Genomic DNA, 23,530 nt, shown 5'->3' with positions numbered 1-23,530 from the left:
TAATAGACTGTGTAACAGAATCAATAAAAATGCTTAAGAAACGTAATGTTTTTAGAGAGTGACAGTGCTATATACATGCAAAAAACATTTTGTATGGAAGATGAATAAGATTGTATTTATGTTTGGGGCATTCATGCTATATCTTTGCAAACAGGGAGTTAACTTGATTACAAAGATCATTCGTTATTTGCTCCAGAATTATAGCCAAAGGCCATAAGAAAAGACTATTGTAAGTAATGTTTTCTTAGCTAAGGGAGTCAGTTTACAAACAGATTGTTTTCCAAAAGTTTATTTGTAGTATGTTTAGGAACTTGGGATGGATTTTCCCAGAGAATAAAATGTTCACTAAAAGTGGTGATTAGGTTTCCAAACTAGCCTATAAATCTACTTAATTTTTCTGAAGAATTAAATAATATCTGGGGAAAATGACAAGTAGGAAGGTTACTTGAGGGTGTGTGTGTGTGTATATATGTGTATGTTTATGTATGTATCCATTGTCAGATAATTAAAAGGGCATATTTTTAGTGTTAATACCAACTCAGCTCTCTGACTTTACAGCTAAGAAAATTGAAGCACCCAAAGATGCTGATTTATTCGAATTAATTCAGCTAGTGATCCAGAGCCATTGCTAGTGTAACTGAACAGCCAGCCTTTCACTACATTGTAAACTTCTGGAGAGCAGAGACTATTTGATATTTCTTAATATCGCTCTCAGTACCACACATGGTAAATGCTCAGTAAATTTTTTTTTCTTTTTCTTTTCTTTTTTTTTCATATTTTATTCAAGACATATAAAAATACATATTAAAAGATTTAACAGTAAGGAGATTTTTAATTTTTTGCTTTTATAAATTGCTTTTCTTTTTAAAAAATTTTTTTAAAAAGTAAGCTGCAGGCTTTGGCTTTGGCTTGGAAAATACCAGGGGAGTGGGGGGCATAAACCTGAGGCTGCTGCCCCTTATCTGCCTTCACAGTACTGTCCCCTTCTCCCAGCTCCTCCCTGACTGTGTGAGCCAGGCCTCAGACCTTCCAGCTAACCACTTCCCATGAGCCACTACTCTGACGTCAGCCTATAGCCAAAGGAGCTGGGTGTCTGGGCCTGGTGACCAACGCTTTGCCACCCACTCAGTCAGGGTGCTCCCCACCTGCAGGCAGGCGGCAACACCCTATCTGCTACCATCAGCCCCTTCCACAGCCCACTGCCCCACCCCTCCCTGTCTAGCCCAGCCACATGTAGCTCTGCCCCATCCAGGGATGCTCTCCTCAGAGATGGGCCAGCAGGGCCGCCACAGCCCCTCTGGTAGGCAAAGACTCTGGAAACTTCTGGGGTCCTGTGTTCGGCCATGTGATCCCAGGGGTGCACATGGGCCCCTTGGGTATCTGAACAGAAGGGCAGGGGAAGGTGGGCCGCACCCCTGCAGTCCTGCTCTGCTGGTCTAATGGGCAGCTGCCCACCCTACCCCACCCCGCACTGCAGGCTCCTGAGTTGGCAGATTAAGCATTTTATAAAGTGAAATGCTCAGTAAATATTGATTCGAATGTTGAACATTAATTTTTTCTATATAACTCTAATATGACAAACTCTCTAGCTAATTTGGATTGGGGATCATACACAAAAAAAGCTGGGAAGGTTGCTAGAGAGAGCTTAATGCATTCTAAAACCTTGTTCTTCCAAACGTGATCCATGGACCAGCAGCATTGGCATCACCAGGGCGTATGTTAGAAATGCAGATGCTCAGGCCCAAAGCAGACCTGCTGAATCAGAATCTACATTTAACAAATCCCTGGGTGACTCACATGCACAGGAAAGTTTGAGAAGTGCAGTTGAAGTTCTTCACAGGGGAGCAGAGGAAGATAATAATTTCTTTAGACTCTTCTTGTTGCCAGTCCAGAAAAGTTGGTTGGTATCTGAAGAGGCCTCAGGAGAAATGGGAGGAGGCAGTAAATTGCTAACAGCCACTTTCGTGTTCCAGCTGTTTTCTTAACAAGTAGAAATTTTAACATTTTGTTTTTCCATGGTTGTACATATGAATAATCCATTACTTTTCATCTTTTCAAGTTCTGTAAAACTGGAGATTTTTGCCTAAACATTCTGAGTGAATAAATTTTTTATAAATTTGTTCTCTTAGGCCTTTTGTATCATTCTACTTCATTAGGTCTTTAAAAGACAGAAATATTTGTGTAGCTCTGTTTCAAAAACCTTTTTTCTTTGATCAGAACATTGTCATTTAGCCTTGTTTCCTTACAGTTGGAATGTTAAAGAAATCCATCAGGCTGCTGACTATCTCAAAGTGGAAGAGGTGGTCACTAAATGTAAAATAAAGATGGAAGATTTTGCTTTTATTGCTAATCCCTCTTCTACAGAGATATCTAGTATTACCGGAAACATTGAATTGAATCAACAGACTTGTCTCCTTACTCTACGAGATTATAACAGTCGGGAGAAATCAGAAGGGTCTACAGATTTAGTTCAGGCAAATCCTAAACAAGGGGCTTTAGCAAAGAAGTCATCTCAAAGTAAAAAGAAGAAGAAGGCCTTCAACTCCCAGAAAACAGGGCAGAATAAAACAGTGCAATATCCCAGTGACATTTTAGAGAATGCATCAGTTGAAGTATATCTAGATGCAAATAAATTGTCCACACCTGTAATAGAACAAGTTGCACAAAGAAATAATTCAGAACTTGAGTTGACATCAGTTGTGGAAAATACTTTTCCAGCACAAGATATTGTGCAAACTGTCACAGTGAAACGGAAACGTGGAAAATCACAGCCAAACTGTGCTCTGAAAGAACACTCTATGTCTAATATAGCCAGTGTCAAGAACTCTTACGAGCTGGAGAGCTCCGGGGAAGAGCTGGATCAGAGGTATTCCAAGGCCAAACCAATGTGTAACACGTGTGGGAAAGTGTTTTCAGAAGCCAGCAGCTTGCGAAGGCACATGAGAATACATAAAGGAGTCAAACCTTATGTCTGCCACTTGTGTGGAAAGGCATTTACCCAATGTAACCAGCTGAAAACGCATGTAAGAACTCATACAGGTAAGACTGGTTTGTGGAAAGTATAATTGTTTTTATATTGTGACCGAAATAATATTTTTATAAACATATTAACATACAGTGTTGACTGTGATCAAAATTTGGTATATACTTGTATTCATAAAAGTATTGAGCATGTTAGACTTGAAAATGTCTTTGTAATTGTGACCAAGTATTTAATGGCTATTTGTTTTGTTGTAACTGATACTCTGAAGTCCCAGTGTGTGAACTCTTTAAACCATTTTCCCTCACAATTAAAATAAGCATAAATTTAGTTCTACCTTGCTAAATATTTAACAGCCAATATATTAAAACTGATAAAAAGTAATTACAACTCAGGCTGATTCTCAGATTTTACCAACACATCTCACCACCTGTTTCTTTGTCGAACTTCTGAACATAAATTATATATACATTCCTTCCTCAGCCTCTATATTTACCTTTATTGGTACACTTAGATTTGTGCTTTTTAAGATGCATTATGTATTTCTCTGATTGATAACTTTTCACTATTATGGACTAAGAAACACTAATTTCTTTTAACTCTACTGGTGGTTTCAGTAATCAATCTGGAAAAATATCCTATTTGCTTTTTTACTTCTAGAGTTAATATTTTCTGAATACTGAAACTAGTACTGGTTGATGAACTCTTTTGAAAGCTTGTATGGCTTAAGCAACTAAAACAATATTTCCTTCTAAATATAAATTTTATTTACTTTTCTTTTAGGTGAGAAGCCATACAAATGTGAATTGTGTGATAAAGGATTTGCTCAGAAATGCCAGCTAGTCTTCCATAGTCGCATGCATCATGGTGAGGAAAAACCCTATAAATGTGATGTGTGCAATTTACAATTTGCAACTTCTAGCAATCTCAAGATTCATGCAAGGTAAAAATAAAAACAAAAAAACAGATGTTTGATCTTTGAGTCTGTCATTCACTATAGCCTTAAATAGACTATTGTATGAGAATTCAGGACAGTAGAGTTCTAATTGTGGTACCACCACACAGTATTCTTAGTACAGTGAAGGAACCGCGAGGGAGCCATGGTGCCTGGAGGGGAATAGTGAGGGAGGGAAATAAGATCAGAATGGTGTTAGGGTGTCCAGATGGTGAAGGTTTTGTAGGTCATTATAAAGCTTTTACTCTTGAGAATGAGAAGTAAGTGATGTAATCTTGCTTGCATTGTAAGAGGATCACTATGGATGCTATGTTAAGCAAAAGATTGTAGGATTGCAAGAGTGAAAGCAAAGTTACCAGTTAGGAAGCTATAGATAAAACCCAAGTGAGAGTGACAGTGGTTCAGGTCCGAGAGATAGCAGTGGAAGAGATAAGTGGTAGTCAGATTCTGGATGTATTTTAAAGGTACAACAAACAGAATTTGCTGCACATTGGATGTGGGGTATGAAAGAAAAAAAGAAGAGTAGAATTAAAAATGATTCTCAGGTTTTGAGCCTGAGCATCTGAAAAGATAGAATTACCATTAACTGAAGTGGAGATTTGTGGACAAAGCAGTTGAAGTAGGAGTGCAGGAGTTGAGTAGAGTTCTGATCATGTTAAATTTGAGATGACTATTAGACATCTGAATGGAAACGTGCATTAGATAGTTGGTTATCTAAGTCTGGAAGTCGGGACTGGTTTGAGTAGATAGTATTTAAAGTCATAACATTAGATGAGGTCACCAAGAGAATGAAGATGGATAAAAAAGAGATCAAAGGATGGAGTCATAAGGCACACTAACTAAGAGTTCTGGGAGATGGGCAAGTCACTATAAGTGACTAGGAAGGACCAACCAATATAGGGGCAAACCAGAAGACTGGGCTGTCTTGGAATCCAGGTGGAGGAAATGATTTCAGAGGGAGTAATCATTGTGTCAAATTCTGATAGGGAGATTAAGAGTGAGAAGTGACTATTGGATTTGGCAAAGTGAGAGGTTAGCAGTGGTTTTGACAAAAGCAGTGTTAGCAGAGGCTAGTAGAGAAGAAATGAAAGTAGAACCATTGGAGACTCAAGATTTTACTAAAGGGGAACAGAAAATAGAGGAGCAGGTAAGGTCAGGGGTCTTTTTTTTTTTTTAAGATGGGAGATATTTCAGTATATTTGTATGCTACGATCCAAAGGGGAGGTGAAACTAGATGATATAGGATGGAGGAAATTGCAAGAGTGATCACTGAGTAGGCAAGGAGGATAGTATCTTAAGTATATAAACTGGAGTACTTGGATTCAGAAGAACTGTCATTCTCATATTAGAGTTAAGAAAAGCAAACCCTATAGATACAGATGCCTATAGGTGGAGATTTGTGTGGTAGAAATTTACTTCTGATTCCTTAAATTTTTCTCAGTGAAACAGGAAGCAAGGACATCAGCTGAGAGTGAGGATGGGTGAGGAGGTGCTGAAGGTTTGAGGAAAGAGTTTTGAAGATTGAGTGAATGGACAGACAAAAATAATTGCCTGCAGTATTATGGGCACACTTGACTACCACATAAGGCTGATGGCAAAACTTTGAACTAGTCTCAGAACTAATGTTTTGAAAACCAAAACATTTATTCTTGACAGTATACATTGAAAACTGTTGATTTTAAATACATATTGTTGATCTGTTAAGATGAAATGAAATAAGATACTGCATGAAGAATTTGTATGAAAAATGTTTGCTGTGTGGCATGATCCTTAGATTGTTTTACTTGCCAGCATGTATCTTTATATTTATTTACTAACAGGAAGCATAGTGGAGAGAAGCCATATGTATGTGATAGGTGCGGACAGCGATTTGCCCAAGCCAGCACGTTGACCTATCATGTTCGAAGGCATACGGGAGAAAAGCCTTATGTGTGTGACACCTGTGGGAAGGCATTTGCTGTCTCTAGTTCTCTTATTACTCATTCTCGAAAACATACCGGTAAGGATTTGACACAGAGGTGGCTTAAAACAAGGAAAGTTGTAAATAAAAGAAAAAGGGAAATTGAGCCTTTACAAAAAGTAGGTTATAGGCTTTGTAGTTATATCTGTTGTGTCTGTGCTTCTTGAAGCTTTTTGTGTTTCTGATTTTCACATAAATATTAGATATAAAAGCAGACTTATTTTCTAGAATAATACACAGTGGGTGAAATTTTTTATCATGTAACTTATATACATTAAAATCAGATAATTTTGACAATATATAAACTTGAGTTAATAAGACATTTTTTATGACCTTAGAAGAACTCCTTAGGGTCTTGAAGCTTCATTTCCCTTGGATAAAACTGTAAAGTTAAGGGGTTGGGGTGAATTTGGGTAGAACGTTGATTTAATAACTTCTTAGGACTTTTTCTACAGACATTGTAAGATTTGCAAATTAAATAGATACTTCAAACCCAAAGTATCAATTTTGAAGCAAAACCTGTTGTTCAAAAATTTTCATTTTTTTGTAGGGTAATTTTTTAATAGATCTTTCCTAAATGATTTTATTCCCCTTTAATAATCTTATAGATAGCAAAAATTGAAATATGGATTGATGAATTTTCATGTTTTTAATTATATAAAAATCAGACTTTTTGCCCACCTCTAGTCTACTAGAAGGATATTTGGAGAAAGTTTTATTATATGAAAAGCATCAGGTTACATGCACAGTGTAAAGTAATTACTAATGTTCATTTAAGTTGGATCACATTGAAAATACCTCTGAAATACAATACAAAGAGGTTTTAATTTAAATAATATTTTAGAACAGCTTACTTTAGATTATTGTAATTGATAAATATTATATTGGTATAGTACACCACTTCGCTATCTTTTATTTTCCATCTAGGTGAAAAACCATACATATGTGGTATTTGTGGGAAAAGTTTTATTTCCTCAGGAGAGCTCAACAAACACTTTCGATCCCATACAGGTCTGTGTTTAGGGAGAACGTATTATTTTTTGTTCTCTCTAATTTCTTTTTATGTAAACCTTGACTTTAAACCATTATGGACTAGATGGTATCTAATCATACTCTAACTGTAGCTATATTTTAATGTATGAATATCAACTTTTTATTTGTTTATTTTTGTTTTTTTAGTTGTTTGGATTATGGATTAAATTTGGTCAAGAATTGTGTAGATTTTCTAAGAACTGTGCCAGATAATCAATGGTTTTTAAATGATTTGGATAAAATTACACAGATAATACCAAAAAATGAAAAGGAATAGATAATACCAAGATAATATCAGATTTTCTTATTAAACAATGTTCAGTATGCACGTTTTAGGAATATATTTTAATATTGACATGGTTATTGTAAAAGGTAGTATATAAGTAGTATGAAGAAAATATGAAATACACACAAAAATTTTTAAAACAAAGGAGAACACCACTTTGAAAATGTACTGTACTTTTTCTTTCTAAAAGTTATTTCTTGTAATCCCTATCTAGTATTGTGTGAGCACCTAGTAGTAAACAGTTAATAAGTTTACTGGCAACTTCTATATCCTCAGTTCCTTACTTTGCATTATAAAGCAATGAACAGTTCTCATTTCAAAAGAATTATAATTTTGTAGTATTTTTATTCTGTGAGTATTTTTAAAGGATTTTCTAATTTATACGCTACCTGAGAGCAGAAACCATAATTACGCATTTTTCCTCCAGCTACATCTCTTAGCCAGAGTCTGGCATATAATTGGCACTCACTAAATGTCTGATAGAAATAAAAAAGTAAGTTTTTTTTAGTTTGAAGGTTCTGTTAGTGAAAATGCTCGATTTTTCCTTGAAATAGGTACACTTTGTATTATAAAGGAATGGAGTGCCTATGCGTATAGAAGTTTTCATTTCACTATATTAGAACCAAGAGATTAAAATGGTAACTTGAAACTAAATTTAAACAATATAATGTTTGCATTGTGTTCGTGAACATTGATATTTTTGCCTTAGTAGCTTCTGAAATACTGAGATTTTAATTTTTTAACTTGTTTTTCAGGAGAAAGACCATTTATCTGTGAATTATGTGGAAATTCTTACACAGATATTAAAAATTTAAAGAAGCACAAAACAAAAGTCCATTCTGGTAAATGCTTCTGTTTTTAAAAAATTTGGTGCTCTCATATTTGTACTATTCCTTAAAATGTTGAGATACACATTGTAACAGTTTATATTAGATATATATTTTTAAAAACTAGGTGCACACGTATGAGGAAGGTAGCTTTATAATGTGCAGATGAGTTCACTCTGAATTTCTTTCCATATTGACCTTGTAATAAACATTGCTTGAAATACTTCCTCCTTTAAAAACCTGATATATATATATATATATAAAGCAATTAAACTCCAATAAAGATGTTAATAAATAAATAACCTGATATATGAACGATTGCAAGAATGAGAGAATACATAAACAACTATATATCACTCTTTCCCATACTAGAATCTAGGTTAACTGGGGTTTACTGTAGTTATGCGAAGAAAGGAGCATCATGAACGCTAGTCCAAAAATGTATAAGAGGAAATAGGGAAACAGGTATCCCCAAATTGTTATGATGCATGAAATGGAAAGCCAGACTACACAATTTTTAGTCTGTTATTTAAAATGAATCCTTGAGAAAGTTTCACTGTGCTTACCATTCTGTCATGATTAGAAACAAAACACTAGTCTTCTTCACTGTGTAGAGATGATAGTCTTTGATAGTAAATATAAACATCGTAAGGATTGAGGTAGTGATGTCTGAAAACTTCAGTGAGTCATTAATTCAACAGGCATTTATTAAATACCTCTAAAGTACACATAACTATGCAGGGTACGTGAAGTTGAGCAAGGCATAGTCCTAGTCCTCAGAGAGCTTACCATCTGGTGTGGGAGACCAGAAATCTACATAAATAACTGATTACAACACAAAATACAGGATATAATAGAGATGCAAGAATACTGAAGAAGAGATTAAGTCCTTCTGAGGTGAGTATTGGAAAGGCTTAATTCTAGGGAAACTGAAAGGTGGAGAAGAGTTCAAAGGGTGGAGATGGGAAAGGGAATGTTCATCCCAGGCAGAGAGAATATTGTGAAGAGAGTCATCGCAACAAGAGAGCGCAGGTTGTATTCTTGGCTGGCTGAACTGAAGAATAGTCTGGCAAAAACAGAATCATAACTTTAAAAAAGCAAATATGCAGTTTTGTCTAACAAGGTTAGTGAGATTGAAATCACGTCAGTACTTGGAAGTGAGAAGAGCGTGCGTGGTAAAGCTAGTGGAAAATTTGAAGGGAAAAATGTATCTTTAGTCAGTGGGGTAATTACTCCCTTGAGTAACACAGAATTTCTTCTGAAAATAAATGAAAGTGCCATACCTCTGAACTTGAACTCACAGAATAATATGAACTATTCATTAATACATTCACTGAATAAACTGGGTACTTACTATGTGTGTAGCACTATAAGGTACTTTGCAGGAATCAGAGAAGTATAATTAGACATTTACTTTGAAGGAATTTATAGTCTGTTGAGCATTCAAGGCACACCTAAGTAGAATGTTACATACCAGTAAGATAGACAGATGTCACAAGGTGGTATATGAAAAACTGACAAATGAGTGATAAAGTAGATTGGAAACAGCTTACCCTGGTCTAGCACAGTTAAGTCCATTTTTATAATGGTGCTTAAACCTAATCTTGAGGCCCCGTAATGGATTTGTATAGATAATGCTAAGGGCAAATCAGCAAAAAGGAAACAGTGTGACTAAAGGTGTGGGGCTGAAATGCAAGTTCTGGGGGTGGTAAATAGATTGAGTCTTCCTCATGGTTTTTGTTTTGTTTTTAAAGATGGTGAATTTTTTTATCTTCCATTTCAGGTACAGATAAAATTCTAGATTCCAGTATAGAGGATCATCCCTTGAGTGAACAAGATTCCATACAAAAAAGTCCTTTATCAGAAACTTTGGATGTGAAGCCTTCTGATATGACTTTACCACTAACTCTTCCACTTGGGACTGAGGACCACCACATGCTTCTGCCTGTTACAGATAATCAGTCTCCTACATCAGATACATTGTTGAGGTCAACTGTGAACGGGTATTCAGAACCACAATTGATTTTTTTACAACAACTATACTGACTTTGTGAGGAATATGGAATTGCTAAATCGTCTCTGGTAGTAAACATAAACATCTCTGGTAAGGTGCATATATTCATATTAAATTAACCCTTCATTTGAGTTGTGGCCATTATTTTTCATTCACTGAAGTAAAAGCACCTGATGCTGCATCATAACTGTGCAATGCTTATTTTGATATTTGGCTTTTATGTCTACATTATACACACAGCTTTTAAAGGAATGAATTATACTACAGTAGCACTATTTGGGGTGGATAAGTTTTACTATCTTTTAGAGCTGCCTTAATTCCATATTTATTTTCATTTTAGAATTGCCTTTCATTTACTCAAGTGGAATCTATCAGTTTATGATTCACTTATGACCTGTGGGATGTGTTTATTTTCTTCCCCTCAAAATTTAAACAAAATCCATAATAGTATCAGCCCAAGAGTGGTGCTGTTACTAAGCGCCACAGACCAGTACATAAACTATGGGGAAAAAAAATTCGTATCTCTGCCTAAGAAAATTTAGGTACTGAGTAAGAATTGTGCTATTTCTCTATTAATATAGTCCATTGGAGGTAACTTTTCTAATGAAACAAAAAGTGCTTCTCTTAAAAAGTAGAAAACTATGTATAAATTTTGTTCATTTAGAACTCAGTATTCTGGATAAAACCAATGGTCAGTACTTTTGATTTGAATTATCTGAGACTACATTTTCAAAGTGAATTTTAAATAGATATTTGGTGTTTTTATCTTATTAAAGACAGTTTCAGATTTGATGCAGATTGTTTTAATAGGTTTCTAGATTACTGGAGATGAGGAAAATATACTGAGTTTTGATAATTTTTGATAAGCCTCTCATATTCTTATGCACTTTTTAAAATATAAAATCCTAAAAAGAATTTTCTAAATAGAAACTTAATGCATAGTATAAAACACTTGTCTTCTGAATTTGTAATTATATTCATAAATAGTTAAGAAATTAACTTCAGTTATAAGTGAACATTTGAGTTATCAGAAAGCCAGTTTATTAAACATTTTATACTTGAGTTTTCTGTAAGTTTCGAGTTTTACATTTTTATAGATTAAACCACAACAGTTCATGGTGGTCGTAGTTTCACAGTAGTCCTTTTCGTTCCTAATGAACTTAGAAAATTCAGATTTATTCTGATATTTACTACCACTCTTCCCCCTCCCATTTTTCCCACATATTGATTTATTTCACTGCCTAATCTTTGGACAGTAAATTATCAGTTCCTCAAAGTCAGTTCCTATACTGCTGATCAGACACCATGGTGACATTATTTCTTATTTCTGCCGTGCATCATTTGTTTTCTGCTTTTAAACTATACCTGTAACAAAATTAATGTATTTTCTATTGGTATTGATTTCTTTAGTTGTATTTTCTCTGGGGTTCCTAGTCATAGGAACCAAGTAGAAGACTTAGTAAAAGTAAATTCTTCTAAACTGTAGAGATCATTTTACAGCACATGCAGCATTTTTACAATAAATTGCCACCAGTGGGATTGACTTAATTAAATAGAGTTTGAAATACTGCCTTTGTATAACAGACATCAAACTTAGTATTTAATTTATCTAAGAAATCTAATTATGCATATGTATTAATTTAATATACTGGGTTTAAATACAATTTATAAAGTTATAAAAATGTTCAACTAATCTATTCTGGCTTAAATTCAATAGGAATTTATTGGAATGTGAAGAAATTAAAGAAAATTAAGACTCAGCCTTTTTAAGAAGTCTGCTGAAATGGAGAGGCTATATTTAATTCACATCTTCATTAATCCAAGCATCTAATGAACAAAATTTCTTTTTAAAAGCTGCTGTAGTGATGTCATAATTCTGTAAGGGTAGTAGTTACCAAATTTCCTCTAACATGATGATAATTAGCATTTGCCTTTACATAAATTAGTCTTTAAATTTATTATATTTAGGATTATTGGAGTGACTGAAGTTGATCTATTCTCTTCATCACATTATCTGCTTCTTAGCTAAAATAATTTTATTTTAAATTGACATGGCTTGATGCTCTTCCAGAATGACATGTAAAGAAAGCTTGAAGACTGAGTATCTTTGTCTTGTCATTCTTCTCATAATGCTGTATTATTCTTTATCATAATATGCATGTATTTTAGTTGTATCTGCTATCATTGTAACACTCACAATTATCAGTTAAGTTCATCTTTAAATATATTTGCTACAATGCAGTGTTTTGGGAAGGTTCTATTCTTAATTATGTAAGTATTACTAAGTTTTTTGAAAGTCTTTTTAGGATGCTGAACATCTTATTGAGAAATTATTTTCTAAGTTAATTTTGTTTTGTATTTGTATTAGATTATTCTTTCTGTATCGTTAGGTTTTAGGCTTTTTAAAAAACCATAGACTATATATAAATGATTTTTTGCTGGTATTTGTTTTATGTTTAATTTCATAGAATGATTTTGATAGATAGATTTTAGAAAATTGTTTTATTTTTTTCAAAAGAAAAGGTTCTGTCATTTCTCTTGCAACAATAGTGTGTCACTTTTCTGTATGTTTCATTTCTACAGCAATTGTACAAATGAGAGTAGTTGAAATGTGCTTATATAAAGACAATCTACATGTACTCATTTTTTTAAATATCCTAGAAGAGTAACTGACATTTGATGCATATGAGAAACATAGCTTAAAAATAGTGGTGTCCAAGCCCCACCCCACCTTAGGCTCTCTGAATCAGACGATCTCCAGAACATGCTGAAAAGCTCCATAGGTAATCTTAATGCATACCAAACACTGAGAACTATTATCCTAAACATTTCTTGGTGTTCTTCCTTTGGGCTCTTGATATGTGATATGTAGGCTCTATTTTTTTTTTCTTTTGGCCGCGCCACGTGGCTTGCAGGGATCTTAGTTCCCCGACCAGGGATTGAACCCGGGCCCTCGGCAGTGAAAGTGCAGAGTCCTAACCACTGCACTGCCAGGGAAGTCTCTCTGTGGGCTCTTGATAAATGAAGCTCTTGATATAACTTTTCACTTTTTACTCAGAGATTTTGAGTCTTTAGAACTTGGCTAGAAATACCACCAAATAAAAAGAAATTGTACTTTAATGCAATTTCTGTAAATTCTACATTTTTACTCATTATGTATGAACAATACCGATATTTAGTTATTGGAGCATTTCTTGAGACAGTGATATGGTCTACTCGCCTGTCCTCTACAACCCCTGCCCCCCCTTCACTGAACAGAGATTTGGTGTATTTGCTTAAGGAATTTAGATAATTATCATGTAAACACAGTAATCATTCAGAAATAGGGTATTTAATTTCAAGAATATACTGAAATAAACACCATGGATGTGAATCAGATATTTGGATTAAAATACCTGGCCATTATTTCAAATGCTGGAAAATTATTGAAATCAGAATACATACAGCTGTAAAGATGAATAAAATGATCTCCTCTTTTAAGTTTACAGTCAAGTGGGAAAGACAAGCCTGAATGCCAAGTGTTATAGTGGAGGAAGGAAAGAAGGGAAATGCTGAGCAGTCAATGGAAGTTGAGTGGACAGAGAAAGGGCTGTTACTCCCCTGGATAGGCAAACAAGAGGAGATTGCTAATGGGAGGAATTTGTACACAGCTGACTGAGGTAGGGAGAATGGAGAGAAAGTCTGAAAGGTGGTGGCAGAGATAGGAATCAAAGACACATCTAGCACTATCTATACCACCTTGAAATAGTCCTCTACCTTTAGCCTGTGCTGAAAGAGTGGGATTAGATAGCCATGTTTATAATCCAGGATCTCACACACTCAACTACAGTTGACTGCTGAAGGGCAGGGATTAGACAGCCACACTTGTAACATATGATTCTATACTTGTGACCACAGCTGACGAACAGCTTACCAGGGAGAAACAATTCTTAGGCCAAATGGAGCGACTTTCTTAAGAATTTGAGCTATGAAATTCAGAGACTTCCTAGGTATTGGTGTACATGGAAAAGATCATTTAGATCTGGTCCAGAGTCACTGAAGCAAGCCAAAGTCTAAAAGAAATAGTGAAGAAGCAGAGAAAGCTGACCTGTAGAGCGAAGCAAGGGGATGAAGTAGGTTTGCAGAACCAAGCGACTGAGGCCCTGTGAGAGAAGTGGCTTGGTTTCTGGCTTTGCAGACCTTTCTTGAGGTCACACAGCTATGCTTCATTTCCTTGTTCTGCATGCCAGTGATTTTTGCCTATTAAATTCTTACAGTAAAGCCCCCTTTCCTTTTTCTTCTCTCTTTTTTTTTTTTTTTTTGCCGTGCCGCGCGGCCTGCAGCATCTTACTTCCCCAGCCAGGGACTGAACCCGCAAATTCCCTAAATCCACCTTTTCTTAAGCAGGCTTGAGTCAGTTTCTGTTGCATGTAGTTAGGCAGTTTCAATTTAGAATCCTAAGTTCTGATCCTCAGCGATTGAGTATATGGAGGTGCCATTAACTGCTAGGCAAGATAAGGGGGAGGTTTATGGAAGAGAAGACTTTATTTTGTATGTGCTGAATTTGATCAGTGGTGAGATACCTATGTGAAAATGTCTAGCAGTAGTTGGAAATGGGGACTGAAACCCAGCAGAGTTTAAAGCTAGAGAAACAGATCTTGCAGCATAAGGCTAATAGTTATTGTGATAGAAATGATTTAGGCAACCCTGGGAGATGGTAAAGAAGAACAAAAGATGAGGACAAAATCTTGGGGGAAATGCATTGTAAGAATGAGCAAAAGACAGAAAAGGAGATGGAAAGTGATAATAGGAAGAAAACCAGGGTGATGCAAGTTTCACGAAGACAAAAGTGGCTTTGTACTGATCACGTGGTACAGAGAAATTAGATAGGATGCAAATCAAAGACAACATTGGGTTGAGTAATTGGGTTGGGTAATTGGAGCATGATGATCCCCTGAGAAAGGCAGCTGCAGTAATAATAGTGGGAGTAGAACCCAGGTTGATATGGTTTGAGTAGTAGATAAGACATAATGAATACTACCATTTAGTTTGAAAAGCAGAGCGCGTACAGCAAACAAGATCATTTTATCAAATATCTAAAAGGTACAAACCACTTTATTTCTTGCTTTTTTGCTTCAAACTTGAAACTTTGTTAAATGATGAGCATAATAGAGTCTGTAACACTGTAATTTGAGCTGGATCTTAAAGGATGATTGCTAAGAGGAAAGTGGAAGGAAATGTATAACATGTATATGATTGCAGATTTGCTCGTTACAATTCAGATGTGCAGAAGAAGGGGAATTTTCCTACAGAACTCTTGCACCCAGTGGGAAGTCTAGAAAAAAATTAACTTTTAGTCCTAGGCACTTTAAAACCTAATCTGATACAAAGCAGCTAGAATTTATAATATCTTAAGGTAGTGCTTGAACATTTTGAAAATTGCTGTCTTATTTCTACCCTTTGTCTTCTCTCTAAAATGCTGTCCACATATATGGGGAGGAGAGGAGGCTTGCATGACAAAATGGCATCAGGGAAGACACTGTCTTCACTCTATTCTCTGAGCATCCTGCTGGCCTCTCATGCAATAGGCAACAGCTTGTAAAATATGTCATCAGGTTTTCCTTAGCCTGGTCAGAGCCCAGTAATTCTTGGCTGACCTGGCTTCACCTTAGTTCTCTTGGATGTGGAGAAGAGAGCTCTGAGACTTCTGCAAAGATGTCTCAAGCAGTCCCGTGTAAGTCAGGTTGCAGGTTTAGCACATGCCACTCCACTGCAGGCTCCAGATAAGCCTACTTCCCATTTACCTATTTGCTTCCCACTCAGCTACCTTGTCAGTCTCCCGTTGGGAGAATAGAGGAACTTGTGGGTCCCCTCTGTAGTACAGAGGAACAGAGAGTAGCTTGGGAAAGCAAACTGCATTAGGAAGGTTTACTTTGATATGGCTGTGTCCTAGCCTGGGAGTATCTCTTCCAGAATCCTGTGGACTCCTCTACTACCCAGCATATTATGGAATACTTCAAAACAATGAAAGCTGAATAGACACTGCTACATTAAACAACATGAACGACTTGTACTAATATAATGTACAAAGAAGTCTGACACAAAGCGTATATATACTGTATGATTCCATTTATATAAAATTCCAAAACATGCAGAACTACTCTGTGATGTTAGACATCATGATAGTGGTTGTCTATTGGAAGATGGTTGGAGGTGGTTCTGGGGAAGCTTATGGCATTTACTATCTTTATCTGGGTCCTGGTTAACACAGATGGGTTAGCTTTGTGATAATTCATCTCGCTATTCACTTAGATACTTCCATTTAAAAGAAGTATATATTAAAGAAACTAATTTGAAGAAAGAAAACCAGAGCATTGGTTTTCAAACTTCAGTGAGATTAAAGATGACCTGGATTGAAAAACTGCGGATTCCCCAGACTGTCCTCAGAAATTCTGATTCAGTAGCTCTCACTCTAAGAATCTGTATTTTTAACATTTGCCCCAGGTGATTCTGATGCTCCATACTTTAAAAAATGCTGATTTAGTATCTTCAGTTTGAACTGTCTTTACTCTTTGGACAGATGTTCAAGTGTCTGTGACAGAAGTCTGTCATAGTGTTTCTCAAGTCTGAGTTTATTGGCTATCATCTAATTGCTAGGAGTAGTATTTCCTCACCAGCTTAATGTTTTCCAAATGTAATGACAGTTGTTAGAAATGTTTGTATTTTTTCCTACACCATGGTTTTCTTGCACTCACTGAATTCTGCAGTTATTCAAATTTGATCAAAAGACAAAATTTTTTTAAATTTCCTATTGCATTTTTAACACTATAGACATGACTTTCCTCGGACACACAACTTTTTTTTAGATACAGTTAATTATTTCTAGCTATATTCAGCATGTAATAATGTAAAAGAACTTGGTAAAAAACAGCTAGTCTCTATATCTGCAGAGGAGAGATCTTAAAGTGGAAAGAAAGTAAGATCTGAAACACGTAGAGAACACTGGAAACTAAAGTTTGATAAAAGCTAATAACTAAGTAAAATAAGATTCATCTCTCTGAAAGCATGAGAATGGATTTGGTAAGGCATTTAGGTCTTTTCTGGCTCAGTAGCTCTAGAACATTAAATGTAAATCATGGCTCATATAATTTATTCAGATGTTCTTCCCATTTCATAACCACCACCACCATCTGTGCCACCCCTTCATCACCACCACCCCAGTTTCCCCAGGGAGTATGGAAGTGTGGTATGAGGTGCTGAATATAAGGAAAAACCTGTTAAACTTTAAGAATCATTAAGTAGTGAGTAGGGCATATTTAATTCTTTAATCTATTAAAGGAATGGACAATGACAGATGTGGGGGTTTTCTGTAATGTTAAATTTTTTGAATAAATACAGCTGTGATTTGAGGAATTCCCAGTACTTTAAGTGAAGGCCAATACTTTGACAACTGTAAAGCTATCACCTTTATTCCTCTCAACATTTAGAGACAGATGGTTTTTCCATTTAGACTGCAGAACTTCAAGTAACCTCTTTAAATTGTTCACATAAAATTTTTTTTCTCACACTTTGCCAGCTTTAGCAGTAATAAATCATTCAGATTAAACAGTTAAGTGGTATGTATGAATTAATTTGTGAACATGGGTGTGTAATCAAAGGATCGTGGTGTCTGTTGCCTCTTCATAGAAATTTTAATTTGAAAACAGGATTGACCACAGACAACAGTAATTGTTTGCCATCAAATCATGAAAATGTTATTGGCATCCTCCAAAAGAGAGAATTATCTTTTTTAAAAGTTCACTGGCAGCACTGACTTGTTTGGAAAGTATACATTTATATGTATTTGTATATGTATATATATATTTGCCTGTATTTGTGAAATTGTATCAATACCCATTTGTAAAATACCTAAAATACTTTTTCAACCTCTAAACCCCTTGACAGTCCCTGGAATCTGCCACCTGAAACCTTTTTACCACTTCATGACAACTTTCAGTTAGGATACCTATAATGACCTTTCCTTGTATGCTACTTTACTCTTTGGGTATATTTTCTTTATAAAAAGAAATTAGTTCCTTGATTTCCTTCTCCAGGTGTTCAAATTTTAGTCCCTCTTTTGCTAAATTTCTTTGAAAAAATTACACTACTCAGTTTTTCACAATGGACAGTTACTCACAGTTTAGTATCTCTTTTCATTGTTCTAATTTATGAAAGAAAATTTAATAGACAATAAAATGTAATCTCCGTGAAGAGTAATAAGACAAATATATGAAAATTAAAGCTTGTTTTTCATAGATATTGACCTACTGGTACAAGAGTAAGACCTGCATTAGATGATAGGCTGCAAGCTTCTCCATAACCTGGTGTCCAGTAATAATGCCTTTTAAGGCCATTGGAGACTTCCGCAAGGTACACGTGTCCATCCACCACATATGGCTCCACATCTGTATTGTCTGATTTTAGACGGCCCATGTGAATTAAATCTGAATATGCCTAGGATTTTTAAGAAAAACTGTATCATTAAGAAAACAGTTTATTCATTTTACAGTGCTTAAACAAATATCAACATTCAAATTAAATGTGATAATTTATAGTTTAAAATACTCTGTATAACACTGCTGAATTTTATTGTCCAGGCATTGTAGTTTTTATTAATTCCACACAATGTAATTACAATCTTGCAAAACTTATTTCTACATTTTAACGTTATTAGGCATGTTTTGTTGTTTCATGACTCCCCGAGATAACAATTCTATGTATTACCAATTTTGTGGACCAGAGGTCTCATGGTCAAAATTTTCAAGTCCTAAGGTGACTGACTCATAAATAAGGATGGAGGGCTGTTGTATATGCCCTTGAAGATCCGATGACAGCCAGGGATCCATTTTTCAGCAAAATAAACAATCACAGATTTTGGCATACAACTGTATGGAGTTCATGGACCCTCTGAAGATAATGTATAGATTTAGGCTTAGACTAGAGACCATAACCATAGTATGAGATGCTGGCCTGGCTGGCCACTAATTATTTCTTCATTGTAGAATTTTCTTTGTATATCTCTTATGGATCATTGATATATCTACATAAAAGTGTCGTACAAACATGTTAAACTAGTTTGTCAGTAAGGTTGCGATTATAGAGAAAGGCAGAAATTAGACAGTAAAAGATTCAAAAGTCTAGTTGCTTTCTGCTGTAGCTTGTCATTAGTAGTTCCAACTCAGCTCAGCCTCTAGTGTATAGAATGTGGATATGATGTTTTTCTGAAATCAAGGGGTTTTTTTTTCTTTTTTTTGCAGTACACAGGCCTCTCACTGTTGTGGCCTCTCCCGTTGCGGAGCACAGGCTCTGGATGCACAGGCTTAGTGGCCATGGCTCACGGGCCCAGCTGCTCCGCGGCCTGTGGGGTCTTCCCGGACCGGGGCACGAACCCGTGTCCCCTGCATTGGCAGGTGGACTCTCAACCACTGTGCCACCAGGGAAGCCCAAGGATTTTTTTTTTTAATAGTGTACATTTTATTAGCCTTTTTAGTGATAGAATTCTGGTTAGTCTTTTGGCAATTTTTGAGAATTCGAACATATATATATATTTTTTTTTGGCTGTCTTGGGTCTTTGTTGCTGCGCGTGGGCTCAGTAGTTGTGGCTCACCGGCTCTAGAGCGCACGGGCTCAGTATCTGTGGCACACGGGCTTAGCTACTCCGCGACATGTGGGATCTTCCCAGACCGGGGCTTGAACCCATGTCCTCTGCAGTGGCAGGTGGACCCTTAACCACTGTGCCACCAGGGAAGTCCCCTAACATCTTGTTTTTCTTTCTCTTCTTTCCAAATGAAAACTATTTGTTACTATGCTTTTTGTGTGTGTTGAAAGCAGTATCAAGGGTTCTCTGTATTTACATAAGCAACACACCAAATATTTTGACAGCTTTTACTATATCTCTCTAAATTCTGTGTCTTGGTTTAATTATTGGGTAGCAGATTGGAGATTGTGCCACAGCAAATTTAAAATAAATCAACAATTGTGATTTAAAAAAACTTTGGAGAAATTGGGACTGTGTAATTCAGTGACCTTTATACTAATATGTAGTATTTGATATCTTTTCCTATTTCAACCACAAAACTTTCCAATAGCTAATTTTTAGGACTTAACATTAAAATTTATCAAAACTGCAGTGTCTCATTATACTTTGTAATCACGTCTAAGGCATCTGTATATAACATCTGACGTTATAGGGAAAACCCCAGAAAAAGCCTCAGTGAAGAAAAAAACTTACCACACATGTAGCTTCATCAAATTTGTTTCCCCACAGGTAGATATTAGAGAGTGTGGGATTTGTTTTCATTGATTGTGAAAGTGCAACAAGTCCTTCTCCCTTTATGTTGTTGCTTACCACTGACAACCTTTGGAAAACCAAAAAGTAATAACCCTGGAAACCAACAGTTCCACAAAGAGAATGCGTAAGCTAGCAACAGCATTTATTACACACATTTTTTTGTGTTAAGTCTTAGCATTAAATACATTTAATGTATAATCAAAATATTGACCTAATAATTCCTAAAATCCAAGAAACTTAGTTTTCTAATTGGATACTTCATGTACCTAAGTAGAGCTACCTACATTTTGGAAATAAACAGCCTATTGTTTTCTATTTATTATTCTGTAAAGGTTTGGGGTGGATTACAGATATATTTTTCAAGATAAAGTCATCCAAGTAATATTTTCTTTGATTCATTCTTATTTTAGAGTCTTGATCATATTGAATGATTATAATTTTTCTGTTAGAATTCAGGATAAAATAAGAGTTTTCTCATTAATTTTAAGCAGTCATAACTAGAATCAATCTAATTTTTAAGATTACTTTTGAAAAATAGAAGAAATTGAAATGTTTCCTGTAACTTAATATGTCAATTTAGAAACTGAGTTTTCATATTTCACCATGAATCTTAAGAGGTAAGAGGTTTAAGGTTAATATTCTAAAAAATTTAAGGTTTTCTTTGTTATTTTGGTTAAGTATAAAACCATACTAACGCTTTAAGAGTCCTGTTGTGTGAAGCAAGAGTGTCACTGAGATAGTTTGCTCCTGCATTTTCTATTCTGTTAAAAGAAAGATCTATTACTTCCAGGGTAGTATTCTTTTTCAGTACATCGGCCAAACACACCATTCCATCCTGAGTTATTTTATTGCTGGGAAAGGAAAAATATGTAGTTATATTTGGAAATATGAAGTATTCTTTTATTCATAGAGATAGCATGCTTGAAAACTTATATAGTAATAAGTACTTTCTATTTTAGTTAAGATTTATTTTAATCACTCAATTTCCAAAAAGTTAATAAAAAGTTGCCATAAAATGTTGCTTCTATTCTGGTTTACATATTTAAATTGCTCTCAAGTTATTATATCGGTATAAGCCGAATAAATACTAAGGCTCAAGATAAAAAGTTGACAACAATGGCTGCATTTTCTAATTTCTGGAATTAGTGTCTAACAAAGAATCTTATCTACAGTGAATATTTACAGAGATTATTCCCATGATTTAACTCCTGAATTAATATATAAGTTATCACTTACCAGCTTACATCAAGGTAGCGCAGGCTTCTGTTCAGACACAGTGCATCACATAACTGTTTCATACCACAGTTTTTTATGTCATGCTTACACAGGTGTAGTTCAACAAGGCACTGATTTTCTTTCAACATGTGGCCTAGATGAACTGTGGACTCTTCCTAAAAATAGATAGTCTTTTTTCTAGAATATAATTTTGAAGCAGTACATGTTTATTCCAAACATGCAAAGTTATTTAAATTAGCTTTTTAAAAAGATTTTATCTGTTAAGACTATTATTAGTCTACGATTTGCAATTTGTTTGGCATGGCTTTTTAAAAAAATCATTTTGCCACAAATATCTTTACTGTCTTAGAAACAGGCAGCAGGCACTAGTAAAGTGCAGTGACTAAGTGATTTAAGAGATGCTGGTTAAAAAAGATCATTACTAAAAAAGCAACAATCATCTCAGCAGGAAAAATAAATCAAAATAATTGGTCCCATGATTGAGCATGAGGGAATTCCCTGGTGGTCCAGTGGTTAGGACTTGGAGCTTTCACTGCTGGAACTCAGGTTCAATCCCTGGTCAGGGAACTGAGATCCCACAAGCTGCACGGTGTGGCCAAAAAAAAAAAAAAAAAAAAAAAAAATTGAGCATGAAAGCTCCTTTACTGCTGTCCTCTCAAGACAAGGTGTTCTTGCCCCTTACAGATGTTTCTAAACTTTGCTCTTGATCTCCACTCTTTGTAGTTTTTAGACTCCCTCCCTCCCTCCCTCCCTTCCTCCCTTCCTTCCTTCTTCCCTTCCTCTGCTGCTTCCAGGCAAAAGGTATATAACCTCAGTGAGAATCTGAACACCAAGCACTTTAAATTTTTAACAGAATCAGAGCATGTCTTAAAATGAATGGGCCAAAGTATTTTATGATAAGAAGTCCTGATGCATTATTGCTGTTTTTATAAGTTTTATAGTCACTGGAAATGCTGATCATGGATAGCCATATATGCTCGAATTATCTAAAAGTACTTTGAGAAAAAATAAAAGTTAAATAAAATCATATAGCAATAGCAGATTGTATATGAGCTTTAAAATAAAACTGTCCAAATGCTAGCTTTACCTTGTACTAACTTTATCACTTTGGGCTAATTATTTCATCTAGCTGAGTCCCAGTTCCCTTTTCTATATAAAATAGGTAAAATTTTACTTCCCTCACAGAAGTAAATAAATTAACAGAAGTACCTGGCACAAAATTGGTGTTCTATAGAAAACCACAAAGCATTTATTATTGTTCAATATTCTATAATACGGTATCTGATTTAAGTTATTGCTTTGACACTGAAAATACATATGCAGAGGGAAGCTGTAGTCTGAAATCTTAAATGAAAACTGACCACTTACGAGGTCCAGTATTGCTCTGCATAGTGCTGGAGCAGAGGATATACTCAATACAGATATGATGTATGTCTCGACTGCATTTTTAGGTCAAGAAATTTGAAAGAGGGACCATCCTTATTAAGAAAGGGAACTAGTATCACAAATAGTAAAGGGTTTTTGTTTTTTGGTGTTTTTTTTTTAGCTCCACTCAGTTTGTGGCTTAGTTTGGCCTAGGGTGGCACCTAGCATCAGCGTTTTTCTAAGCTCCCCGGATAATGAACAGTAAAACCCTTAAATGAAATAGGTTTGCTGGCTTGTATTTGGGAACAGCAGGTATGAGGAAGCACAAGAGGATTCTACTCCACAACCATTTAAGAGAATAGTACTGTCAGGGATAGAAGATGGTGGTTGCCTTGGAGAGGAATAGAAAGCAGGCTAGTTTATCTGACTGCCCAGAAGCACCAGGCTAAGAGCAAGGTCTGGGGCCTGAGAAAGAGCCCTGGGCTTTTTAAATTTTTATTTAATAATTTATTTCGGGCTGTGTTGGGTCTTTGTTGCTGCGCACGGGCTTTCTCTAGTGGTGGGGT

General features: G+C 35.5%; 2 protein-coding genes across 6 annotated transcripts in view; one reads left to right on the top strand and one right to left on the bottom strand.

Moving 5' to 3' along the window:
- MYNN (myoneurin) overlaps positions 1-22,636 on the top strand; it is a 27,245-nt gene extending 4,609 nt beyond the window's left edge. For 2 of the 4 annotated variants that reach the window (XM_060298428.2, XM_030863880.3), the window contains 6 exons: positions 2,249-3,039; positions 3,764-3,923; positions 5,756-5,934; positions 6,823-6,906; positions 7,969-8,055; positions 9,824-22,636. In XM_060298428.2, the coding sequence (XP_060154411.1) occupies positions 2,249-3,039; positions 3,764-3,923; positions 5,756-5,934; positions 6,823-6,906; positions 7,969-8,055; positions 9,824-10,086 (1,564 nt within the window). In that variant the 3' untranslated portion in view covers positions 10,087-22,636. The remainder of the gene's footprint in view (positions 1-2,248; positions 3,040-3,763; positions 3,924-5,755; positions 5,935-6,822; positions 6,907-7,968; positions 8,056-9,823) is intronic. The other 2 variants (XR_004041127.3, XM_030863900.3) reach the window with 2 other exon arrangements.
- LRRC34 (leucine rich repeat containing 34) overlaps positions 18,185-23,530 on the bottom strand; it is a 19,522-nt gene continuing 14,176 nt past the window's right edge. Inside the window, exons 8-11 of one of the 2 annotated variants that reach the window (XM_060298429.2) lie at positions 21,600-21,754; positions 21,059-21,214; positions 20,304-20,430; positions 18,185-18,526 (exon numbers count right to left, since the gene is read on the bottom strand). In XM_060298429.2, the coding sequence (XP_060154412.1) occupies positions 18,323-18,526; positions 20,304-20,430; positions 21,059-21,214; positions 21,600-21,754 (642 nt within the window). In that variant the 3' untranslated portion in view covers positions 18,185-18,322. The remainder of the gene's footprint in view (positions 18,527-20,303; positions 20,431-21,058; positions 21,215-21,599; positions 21,755-23,530) is intronic. The other variant, XM_060298430.1, reaches the window with a different exon arrangement.

The sequence above is a fragment of the Globicephala melas genome, chromosome 4, assembly GCF_963455315.2.
Source record: "Globicephala melas chromosome 4, mGloMel1.2, whole genome shotgun sequence".
Lineage (NCBI taxonomy): Eukaryota > Metazoa > Chordata > Mammalia > Artiodactyla > Delphinidae > Globicephala > Globicephala melas.
This window is presented reverse-complemented; position numbering and strand designations above follow the sequence as displayed.